General features: G+C 36.2%; 1 protein-coding gene across 6 annotated transcripts; it reads right to left on the reverse strand.

Moving 5' to 3' along the window:
* On the reverse strand, positions 1-8,888 carry dync1i2b (dynein, cytoplasmic 1, intermediate chain 2b). Of its 6 annotated transcripts, none has more exons than XM_056749946.1 (16): positions 8,740-8,888; positions 7,566-7,674; positions 7,318-7,432; positions 5,809-5,866; positions 5,317-5,376; positions 4,180-4,295; positions 3,504-3,753; positions 3,322-3,421; positions 2,971-3,096; positions 2,753-2,899; positions 1,771-1,884; positions 1,362-1,495; positions 1,132-1,276; positions 914-1,054; positions 718-843; positions 1-504 (listed from the first exon to the last, which is right to left on the reverse strand). In XM_056749946.1, the coding sequence occupies exons 2-16, from the start codon at positions 7,671-7,673 to the stop codon at positions 391-393; spliced, it is 1,854 nt and encodes a 617-aa protein (XP_056605924.1). In that variant the 5' UTR covers position 7,674; positions 8,740-8,888; the 3' UTR covers positions 1-390. The 6 variants fall into 6 exon arrangements, with proteins under 6 accessions (XP_056605924.1, XP_056605922.1, XP_056605921.1 ...); XM_056749944.1 differs by having other exon boundaries at positions 5,809-5,899; XM_056749943.1 differs by having other exon boundaries at positions 5,809-5,950.
* Positions 8,889-12,370: the final 3,482 nt, after the last annotated feature.

The raw sequence follows: 12,370 nt of genomic DNA on the forward strand, positions 1-12,370 counted from the left end.
TTAAAAAAATTACATTATTTTATCAGTTAAAATATTCCACTAAAAACATTTTCCAGTAACTGTATAGTCGGTGTTAAATTATGTTAGTGTTAAAAAGACAAATTGTAATGTTTTGCATATATATGAGTTAGTCCTGGTGAACAGCTATGATACTAATTCTGTAAATAGATAAATCTCTCCCAATATTATAATCTAGGGCTTTAAATATGTTGTAATTGGCAACAGTAAAACCAAGTTTTGCTTTCTCGTATAAAGTGTTTTAGCATTAAATAGAAAAAAATTGTAGAAAGTTCTATATTGTCAACCATTGACACTAGATAACTTCAGAAAGGGTGAAGATATGCAAACTGCAGAGGAAACTTCATTGGTCGGCAAGGGTTGCTATGGCGATCATGCCGCCAGTCGTTGAGCCGCCAGCTCCTCCACATCCTCTCGATTCTCGTTTATTTCAGTAAGCGTGCGCACAAACCGAGTCCACTCGTCCTGACGTGGCACTGAAATTTGCTGTATAAAACATGATTTTTTTTCAATATTACTAAGCAAAAATATGTTCAAATTAAAAAGTAAAAATTACAGCTAAAGGGCAAGGAACAGTTAAGTTAAGCCAGCCGTTTATTTTATGTAATTTGCATCATGTCTCAATTCTCTTGGTGTGACTTTTACTTTGAAATTTCACCTCTACTGTCAAAAAATTCACTTTCATTGTCGCAACCTCACCTCTCCAACATCGTAAACGTGCACCTGTCCATCTGAATCCCCGACAGCCACCTCTCGGCCCGAGTGAGTCCAGCGCACGCGGTTCAGAGCAGGGTTTCCCTCAACTGTCACGCTTGCGGTGGGAACCTGATGGAATACAGTCATTGAACTTTCGCTGGTTTTTACCAAGTTTCTGTTTTTTATGTGTGTTTTCTACCTCGGTTTCATTGTTGAGGTTCCACAGGTCCAGGTGTCCCACTCCGTCAACACAAGCGAACAGAGCCGGGTGTGTGGGTGACCACATGACATCATAGACATAGTCCGAATTATCCTCGAACGAGTACAAAGGCTTATTGTTCTATAAAGGGATACGAGTAGGCCACAGTTACAAACAGTGCAGAATTATCAGCCGTCTATTAAAGTAGCACACCGCACCTTGGTACTCCAGAGTTTGACGGTCCAGTCAAAGGACGAAGTCACAAACAGGTGAGAAAAATCGACCGGTCCTGCTGCAGTGTGACAGTCGACTCCAGTGATTGGTCCATGATGACCTTCAAAGATTTCACTGATGCCTGCTTTACTACATCACACATGTGCAGCAACACAAGTGTCAGACATCTGGGTAGAAGGTGACAAGACCAAATATTTAACATTCACACACATACCTGCCGTGTCTACAGGCTGTATAAACTGAGCCGTCTTCACTCCCCACTACAAAGTTATTGACGTCGCCCAGAGGAAACGACATGGAGGTCACCGCCACCGATTTGGACTGTTTAAAGACAAGCTCCAGACAGTCCTAAAGATAAAAAAACACATGGAGACCATTTCAAAATCATTTTCAGTTTTTCTGAATTGACTATTGATAGATATGTGTTTATGTAAAATGATCATCTTTGATTCATTACAAACTACTAACAATACTTCTACCTCACTTTAAATTAAAATATAGTTTCTATTTATTTGCAGCAAATGAAAACTGGAGAATTTTTTTCAGACCTCAAACACTGCAATGAAAACAAGTTCATATTCACTTTCAAGCAAAGCAACCACAATATTTCTACATGTATTTACCTGTGGTGTGGACAGCATGTCTAGGCTCCACGAGCACATCTTCCCGTCAGTGGAGATGCTGATGAGATTGTGAGCGTTCTGAGTGCCCACCACATTCACACAATACACTGGATGCTGACGAAAGAGAGAGAGGGTTGAAATGAGCCACCGAGGGCCGGTTGTTCAAAAGTAATCTGATTGGATTTCGGCTAACAGATTGGATCAAATCTTAAAAATGTGTTGTTCAAAAGCAAAAAAATGGATTGAGAATTTGATTAGATCACAAAATTCAATCTAGGTTTTGATCAAATTGTCAGCTTGTGTTGTTCAAAACGTTTTAGTAAGATCGGGATACCTTTGATCCAAAAAAACAGGATTATACTGATCCTAGAAGAAGGGTGGATTTCAGGAACAGAAAATATATTAAAACTAAAAAACTGGACAAAATTACAAAATTTATATCATGTTATATACACGCAGACATTATATTTTTTTCTTGATAAGTTTGACTGTTAAAGTAAAATGAGAAATACACATTAGGCTTCGTATTAAGCTTTTCAGTAGCTGACAGTAAAGAAAAATAATAAATGTTTTTGTATTTGTAAACTTTAGTGATGAACCGGTCAAAAATAATTTCGTTGTGAGTGACATAAAGTCTCTTGGGTGAACAAAATACATTTTTTTCTGAGTAAACACAAAAGCATTGATTTATATACAGTATATACGTATATATATTGCTTGTTTCCATCACCATGTCCCTTTAGGGCTTCCCTAGAGCACTAGTAATCGTGAAAAAGTGTGTATATGGATCAGGGCGTTCCAATCCTGTTTAGTTTTGAAAAACTGGCACAAAAGTAAAATGGATTATTTGATCCTGGATAATAAAACATAGGACTTCCGAATCCAGATCATACTGATCCAGATTACACTTTTTAAACAACCGGCCCCAGAACTACACAGAATGAAGAAAACAATGCTCCTGAAGATGTTTGTCTATGCCTACTGTGTGAGCGGAGGCTGACAGTGGGGTCCTCTGCACGGGGGTGCGTTTGTTACTGCGGTTGTCCCACAGGACGATCTGGCCCGAGTATGTTCCTCCCACCACCAGATTGGGATGGAACTGTGCAAACGCCGCTGACATCACTGCAGACTGAACGCATAGAAACGCAGATTGCATGAGTCACGTGAGCGATAACATCGCTGATAATATGTGAATCTCACCTGACAGTGGAAGACATATTCTGGTGTGTTTTTTTTATATTTCATGTTCCATACGAGAGCCACGCCGTCGGGCTCGTGAGGAGCCTCCTCATTACTGCTGTACGATGCCAATAGCAGCTCCGGATACTGACGGGGTGGAGAGAGTGGAAGGTATGAATGTAATGGATATTTCTAAAACTACAATATACATATATATATATGTATATATAATATAACAATTGATTTTCTTGTATATTAATTGTATTAAATTTAATTAAAACTACTCAACAGTTATTGATTCTTTGCAGAGGTCTACCAGAAGTAAAGTTTGGGCCACATAGCGTTTATGTTGTTGCCGTCTATATGTGTTACCTGTGGTGACCAGTCGAGGCATGTGATGACTCTGTGTTTAGACCAGCGTTCGTCCGCGAACTGTCTGTTCAGGGAGAGTTTGGACCCTGCCTGTGACTCCCTGGAAGACAATAAAAAACAACAGCAAATGACACCACTATCACAAACATCAAAGACCCCCCACACACGCACTTCCTCCTCACCCATCTTTATCCTGAAGGTCTCGACCGCTGTAATCAAAAAAGATGTCCACGTGCTCAGAAAGAGCGCGCTCCACAATACGAGAGCTGTGATCGAAGAAGTTCATGAACTCATCGGAGTGAAGAACCTGCTGTTTCTCCTCATCCGTCAGCTCGTGGGGGGGTGCGTCGTTCTCCTCGTTCTGAGAGTCTTTCTCATCTTGAGGCTCGAGAACAGGCTGTGTCACAGCCAGATCTTCCTCTTCCTCCTCAGCTGCAGATGACCAAAATTTAAAGGATCAGTTCACACAAAATTTTTATTCTGTCTTCATTTACTCACTCTCGAGTTGTTTCATATCTGTATAAATAATTTGTTCAGATGAACACAGAGAAAGATATTTGGAAGGTTGGAAGGATGCTTATAACCAAACAGTTCATAGCCACCATTGACTACCATAGTAGAGAAATGACAATGGTAGTCAAAAGTGGCCCAAAAAAGGTTTGCTTTCCTTCATTATTCATAATATCTTCAACAGAACAAAATTGTAAGAAATATATTTTTTTTCGGACTATGGTAGTCAATGGTGGCCAAACCCTTTGAACAACTTGAGGGTGAGTAAATAAGACAGAATTGTATTGTTTTCCTATAAAATATGAGCAAATTAAAGTAAGAGCATGTTTGTTTGTTTGTGTGTTTTACCCTCTTTGTGCTGCGTCTGTGTTGGGGTCTGGGTCTCTTTAGAGTACGACACCATCTCTTTGGGAGGGAAGTCCACCTGGGTGACCTTTGACATGCCCAGCTTTAGCAGGCCACGTCTGAAGGAAGTACAAACACAGTCACTTAAACACACGGTCACCTTATAATACAAAAAATGCTCAATTATGTGTTAAATGAGTCTAATTAAATTAATATTTTCTTTTTTTCCTCATTGTTACTGATAAGAAGAAATCATAAAAGCTCACAGGGAACATGAAGAATTCATATAATTACATGTAATAAGTACATAACACAAAATAAACCAAAACCTACACCCGGCACCCAAAAATGAATTATTTTAAAACATTTGCTCCCTTGAAGGTCAATGTATAATATACTGTCTATATTATTCACATCAATGATACATTTATGCAGATACAAAAGCGACTTACAGTGCATTCAATCAAAATATTTTACCAGTGGACTTCTACGTATCTGACATTTTTGTTAAAATAAAGTTATTCGCATATTCTTATTCTTATTTATTTACATTATATGATGGTGTTTTTTCTTTACATTTGTGTACAGTTTGGGACTTATTTAGAAGAGTCCCTAACAAGCAAAAGAAATAACAAGTCATTAAAAAGTAGCTGACTAGTTAAAAGTATGTCTAGCCAGTATTATTTTGGGTTACCATTAGAAGAACCGTTACTTGGCTAAACTTAAATGTGACAAAGTTATACAACCCATTCAACAAATTGTTCATTAATGAAATTAACATACAATAAAATTAAAAATTAAAATAAAACTATTATAGAATAAAATATGAACAGAAATGTATATTAATAATAAAAGCAATAAAATATAAATAGTTAGATTAGTAGCCACTAGCCAGACCGGTCAACAAACAGACTGGAAGTTAAGTTCGGGTCAGCTGTGTGTGTCCGATGAAACCGTCTACACACAACGCTCTAGCAAATGAGCTACAGGAAGAGTTAATATCTTAACACCACCTTTTACTGTACAACCAAACTAAAACCAGAGACGCAAGAGTGAAAGTGGATGTAACAGAAGGCTAAATGAAGGAATTATGGGTAATGAGAGAGAACGTAAGATGGTTAATGGGAGAGACAGTTGTACCCGAGCTGAGAGTCTGAATGTAGCAGCAGAGTAGAAGGGTCAGAATCCCAATGAAGAGTCCTGTTAGAGACACACACACAAGTTTGCATTTGCTAAACACACAGAGAGGTAGACACACATGCAGACAGCTCCATGAGAGAAGAGTTGTTAGAGCTGCTATTCCACACGTATAGATAAGCATGCACACACTTAACACTTAAAGTGAGCTGCACACACAACAAAAAGCAATATAGGCATTAGAAATTACACTCAAGTACTATTTTAGGTTTTCTGTATCATTTATTCATCTTGCCATCATGTTTTTTAAGCATTTCCAGGTCTGTCATTGGTCAGAAAACCAGATAGACACGCCCCTAACTCACCCTATTGGTTGAGCTGTCCAAGATGCTCAAAAACAGTTTGACAGTGTGTTTTGGTACCACGATATAAAATGCTGGTCATAGAACTCAACCCTCTTGATCTACATCAGTGTGTTTGGTGTGCTTGTCTCACCTCGGACCTGTGCCGCCATCTCCAGAGTCTTGGCTGCCCGTTTCGCTGGGGGTGCCCACTGATTTGGTAGAGGGAGACATGGGAGGGGGGACTAAATAGTGAAACAGACACGTGTCCTCTGTTATCTCGCGCAGAGGTTGCACTACGCACACATGCAAGCGCACAAATTCACATACGTAAGAAAGAGGGGTGAGATCGGGGGAGTAAAGTAAAGAGAAGTAAAGAGAGTGAAGCGAGATGAAGTTGGATTAAGGCAAAAAAAAGAAGACAAAAAGGGTAGTTGTTAATATTCAAGCTGGCTCAACATGCGTTATTAAGACATTAGTGCTCATGAACAAACAGAAACAAAACCGTTTTATGAATTAAAAGGGGCAACGTAAATAGGAAATTATGAATTGGATTATTTAATAGTTATATGTGATAACAAGCAAACAAATGAGACTTATTTCAAATGCAGTTGATTAGTTCAAATGCAACAGTTTTAGGGCTATTTGTTGTTCTTGATTATGGTTTAATACATAATACTTTAACATAGAAATATTTAAAATAATAACATTTAAAGGGGTTGGGTCTTATCTTATTTAGTACGTTCTTATTTGTTAGAAAAGCATTTTTTTTTCTAAATTTGCAAAATTTGGTATCATTACCAAATTACTATTTATTGGTATAGTTCACATTTTCCATCTGCTCTCTTTACATACAGAAAACAGGCAGTTTTGTGGCTCCTATACAGTGTTGGGTGTAACTAGTTACTAAGTAATTAGTTACTGTAATTTAATTACTTTTCCCTTGAAAAAGTAAAGTAAGGGATTACTCATATGTTTTCTGTAATTTCATTACAGTTACTTTTGATGTGATGAAACTAAATACTCTGTGAAATATATGCGTGTGCAATAGTGTAATTGACATCAAAATTCAAAGTTTTACTTTAAAATCTGTGCTTTAATGTATAATTCTCACATTTGTAATACTTTGGTTAATAATATTATTTATTTGAATGAATTCAATAAGCCCTTTCATTTCTATCCTTGAATCACTTAACTAATCAAGGTTGATGTAGGATATAGAAAGTAACTAGTAATGAGTAACTAAATACTTTTTGGACAGAGTAATTTGGAAAGTAATCTAATTACACTATTGAATATCTAATGAGTAACTAGTAATTAATTACTTTTTCAGAGTAACTTACCCAACACTGCTCCTATACCCCATTCAAAGTAAGCAAAAACACATAACTGATTTTCTATGCTAAAATGTCAGAATAAAATTATCCATAATTTTGTTAGTTTGTTTAAAACATCCATCAGAAGAATATGCAAATAGGCAAATACATTTTTGTATATTAGTTTCAAAAAATTAAAATTAAAATGCTTCATGTCAAAAAGATTATAAGGAAATTTTGATAATATTACATCTTTAAGTATTCTTTATAAAGGAAATTACTAAAATTACTAGGAAAGATTTCAGTAATAAAAAGCTTTGCATTTTTCATGATTTGCTGTTTCGTACCCATAGAGGGATCCACAATGCCCATGCTCTGCAGAAGAGCCTCCGCCTCTCTCCTCTTCCTCTCCAGATCAGTGTCATCCTGAGGAGGCGATGCTCCATCCTTCTGTCCATCCAGCTACAGACATGAGAGAGAGAGAGAGAGAGAGAGAGAGATAGAGAGAGAGAGAGAAAGAGAAAGAAAGAAAGAAAGAAAGGTGTTTCAGTGCAACACACACAGATATAAAATAACCAGATCTGACCCGACTCACCTCTTTCTTTTTCCGTTCATCCTCTTTCCTCTTCTTCTCTTCTCTGATCTGTGCCAGGCGCTGTTTCTTTCTCTCTAACTCTGCTTTTAGCTCAGTTTTGTCTGACATTCTGATGTTCAGATACACACACATTTTTAAAATCATAATTTCATTTGCAAAGTCATTAGACGCTTCATTGACCACATAATCAATTTACCTTGTTAGTAACATAACATAATATAATTCAATACCACCGCATTTAATTACAGATGTCGTTAACAAACACAAACCTTTTTTATAACTATAATTATTATTATATTTAAATTGTATTATACAAAATTACAGTGCACTTCATGCGCCCTCTCGTGGTGATTCAGGGAATACACGAGACATTGCGGAACATTAAAAACAATACACACTTTTTTCCAAACTATTGCTTTTTCACTCATATTAAACATTTAGAATATTTAAACAACACAGCATGAATTCCACTCCATTTTTATTAAATTGTATAAAACTGCATAAAATAAAAGTCATGGTACTTCAGTCATCTGACTTCATTAATGTACCCACACTATATTATTTATTTGTTTGTATTTATTGCTTATTTTTTGTTTATTCGTTGTTTATTTTTACTTTGACATTTCATAAAGGTTTGTTAAGGTTACACACACAGCCACACACACACACACACCATACAAGGGACACTCCTATAAGAGTCCCGGATGGTCAGTCAATATGGCTGCATAAAAAAGACCCGGCGGAAGCTCAAAAACTTACATAAAAACATCCATTCAAAAGGTTTAACATTAATGTGCTTCAAAACCACATGTCATTGTTTTAAAAGCGCGCGCGCAACTGTTCGACTAAAGCGCGCGCCCTGATCGCATCAAAAAAGCAGACGTCTAGTTGCATCAACTGTAACAATCGTTTTTCTATTATTAAAAACGTCTAAATTCTAATACGTAGTCTTACTGAATGAGCTTTACGATCCGTTTTACACGAGGTTTAGAACATAGATTAAGTTAAGTGATGTAAAATGACAGCTCGAGCTCAACGGCCTCTCCTTGATTTATTATTTCATGTGAGTCAATGTAAAATTCATCACCATGTCAAATATGATAAAGATGCAAGTCTAACTTCATTCTTAGAGCATAGATATCATTGTTGAATGATGCAAAATGATTTCGCTTACTTGAAATAAAAGCTTGTCGGCTTGAAGTCGATTTAGAGGATTATTCTTCAGGCCGGCTTCGATAACTTATTATCCTCTTTCTCTTGTTATGACAGCAGCGCTGAATCTGGGATGCGGCTACGGATGCCGGGAGGTTTCCATTTCCAAACTCACTGGACACACTGGACGTGGCGTTTTATATAACGACCACTAGAGGCCGCTCATCTCGGCTTTTTGATCACTGCCAAATAACTTTTTTCTGCTTTAAATTTGACATTAGACATTACGAAATCTTTAAAAACAAATAAAAAAAGCAATGTATTTTGTTACAAATATTTTATCTTCGTCAAACATACTTTAGATTGACTAATGGCTGGAAATGATTTATTTTAACCAAATCACTGGAAGATACAATAAATATAAAATATAATGGACTAATGAAAAGTTTACTAAACATAGTGTCAGAAAGTCGCAACAAACATATAATATTAATGATTAATATTAAATGAATTACTATAATACATTAAATATATTGCTTAATATACTACTGTTGTCCTTATATTTATTCTAAATGCATGTGTATCTGATGAAACTGTGTGTGGATGGCTACAAGTAGTAAAAGTAGGATGCCAGAGTGTATTATGGCATTGGTTCGTGCTTCTGTCAGGTGATATACTGTCTTCATGAGCTCTAAACTGTCTGTAAAAACGAAGTATTGACAAGTAAAAAATACATTTTTAATATTACTTTCATGTTTGTAATTCACCAAATCATTGCACTTAATAATAACTAAATAATACATGTGAAAATGTGAACAAAAAACTCTGACTAATTTTAATTGAACTACTATCTAAGTAATACTAAAATGTAAAAGTTAACAAATTTAATTTGTTTGTTTTGTGTAGGGCCTACTCAATAATTGCACAATAACAACATAAAAATGTTTTATGTAATTGCTCAAAAAATATGAAGGCAAATCAAGTCTATGTAGCTCAAGCTACAAGTAAATCTGTCGTCTCATCAGTTCATTCATCAAATCACACCCTGTTTATCAATGCAATAGCTCATTTAATTCATCAAGAACTGTGAATGTGATATATGAAAGCAGATATGACAAACTGATTGTGTGTGCACGTCTGATTAGAATTTGTTTCTTACTGAAATCATTTCTGTGTTTGTGTTGTAGAGATAAGCAAAGGTAGACCTCATCACCCACAACTCCTTTGTCTTCTGCTGTATAACAATGGCTGTGAAGGGCCGTTGTAGTTTCCATGGCAACATGGCTCTGACTAAAAAGCAGGTTAAGGGTGAGCAGGTGCATGAGCATGCATGTTCTATATATGTGCAGGTGTTAAAGTACTTATTGTCTTATTTTTATTACTCCACCCACATCAATCACATCCTACTCTATGATGTCTGCCAAGATATATTTTTGCAACAAGAGACACACTACAGTCAACTGTAACCACATCTGCATTTGAATCACAAAAGGTATTTGGATCTCTTTATTGTGTGCTAGCACAAAGGTGCAACATGGAAAAACTTAAATGCATATTTAGCCTAATTATATTCTTATATTATGTCATTATGTAACAATCGGAGAATTCTCAATGTTAACCAGTGAGCATTACCTCCCGCTTTTGAAACTTTCACCCATACTGACGGGGCCAGGGGCTTACCGTGTGTGTTCTTGTCGGTCTGTATTATCATTCATTTATCTTCACGATGATCACCCGTGTAGAGCATTGCGTTTGCGCAAAGGTCATGGGTTACACAAAATAATAAAACAAATAGATTGAACCCAAGTCAAAAAAGTGAGTTTTCAGAGTGATCACATGACATTTCTAGCTCAGGTGATTGAAGTAAGATCATGTGTATGAATGATAATTGCAAGAAGACACACAAAACAACCTATAATTAGTTTGTCCCCAGGCAGGGCACATGACCCCCGGTTTTTAGATAACTTCTACAAGTATGTACTGCAAGTTATTTTAGAGAAACACGTCACCCAATTTACTTGCTGGTGTGGTATATACTAAGCTCAGAGATATGAAATGTATTACTTTTATCTATATAAGATTAAAGGTCCAGCGTATGAAATTTAGCAGGACCTAGTGGTGAGGTTGGGAATTGCAAGCAACGGCTCACTCCCCTCCTCCTTTCAAAGCACTACTGCAGCTCACACAGCACTAAGATGTCGTCACGTTTTCACTTCTTTGACGAAAGAGATAAAATATTTGATCAGATTGCCGTTAGGGCTACTTGGCGTGTAGTTATTTTTGGTGTACACACGGTGTATGTAGATAAAAAAAACTCATTCTAAGGTAATAAAAACATAGCGCTTCATTATGTAAGGTCTTTATAAACCTCTGAAGACAGTTACATATATTATATTACATTTCTGTCAATAGATCCCCCCAAAATACTCATTGGACCTTTAAAGGAATAGTTCACTCGAAAATTAAAACCCTCTATTTATTCTATCATAATTTATTCATCTTTATGCCACATGCTCTCAAAAGCACATACGTCTATTGATCAAAAGATTTTTTCATTTTCAACAGTATATCAAATTAATAATTGTAATCTTTTCGGGGCAATGCGTCCTAAATAGTAAACTGTTGCTCTGACAAAAGCTTTTTTTAAACAGTGATGTTTTCATAGGTAAGTGTATAGTAAAATGTGGTTTCGAAACATTTCGGTGTGATCCCATGTGAAATTCTTGTGGGCATGCAACAAGCCTGGGATGTATTTACAGTATATGGTCTTGTCCCTGTGAGTTTATGAGTTGAATTCCTTTGTGATGAGGAAGGATAGCACTGGTGTGATGTTATTGTGAAATATGTGTCTGGAGCCGTACAGAGGGTAAAGCTCAGCTCAGGGCTCCATCTCTGACTCAGCGCATTGTAGATGAAGATGTCTGTGTGCAACAGATAAAGACATATGTGCACACACACATCTAAAATACGACTCTTGTGGATTCAAAAGTTTTCGTACTAAGACGATGATGTTAACTGTGCATTACCCACAGCTCATGACATCGAAAACACAATCAGGTTTATTTATCTTTCTGGTCCATTTTAAGTTAATCTCACAAGATGGTTTTCAACTTCTTTCACTACAAGACAACTAAGCACACATGCAAAAGACATTGAGAAATAACAGTGAATATTTAATGTTAATAATACGATGAAAAATGTTCAGTCAGCCGGTCATTATTGCAAAATAAAACCCCTTATCGGTTTAAACATGTCCCTGCCCATCCTGTCAGCCTATCATTTTGTGACTTTTCAACATAATTGTATTAAAAATTGATCGGATGTTATTTTACTATGTCAAAAAGAGACCACAAAGTGATACTAGAACTACATGATTTCAAAGGAATCCAGGAGACAATCATCAATTAAATAGTGTTTTGCAATTAAATTGCAAAATGCTGTGATTGACCAACCATAGCACGCCTTATAATATATTAATATTTATTTATGTACAATAATATACAACAATTACATTAGTTTGTAGATGCATATTTATTTGGGAAATGCACGTTATTGTGTAAACAGTTGTAGTTACATTTGTAGCCATAACAACTAACAATAGGCCAATATGTGATATCCACACATATGCCAAACGTATTTCCCCAATTCTATCA

This window comes from Triplophysa dalaica, chromosome 6 (genome assembly GCF_015846415.1).
Source record: "Triplophysa dalaica isolate WHDGS20190420 chromosome 6, ASM1584641v1, whole genome shotgun sequence".
Lineage (NCBI taxonomy): Eukaryota > Metazoa > Chordata > Actinopteri > Cypriniformes > Nemacheilidae > Triplophysa > Triplophysa dalaica.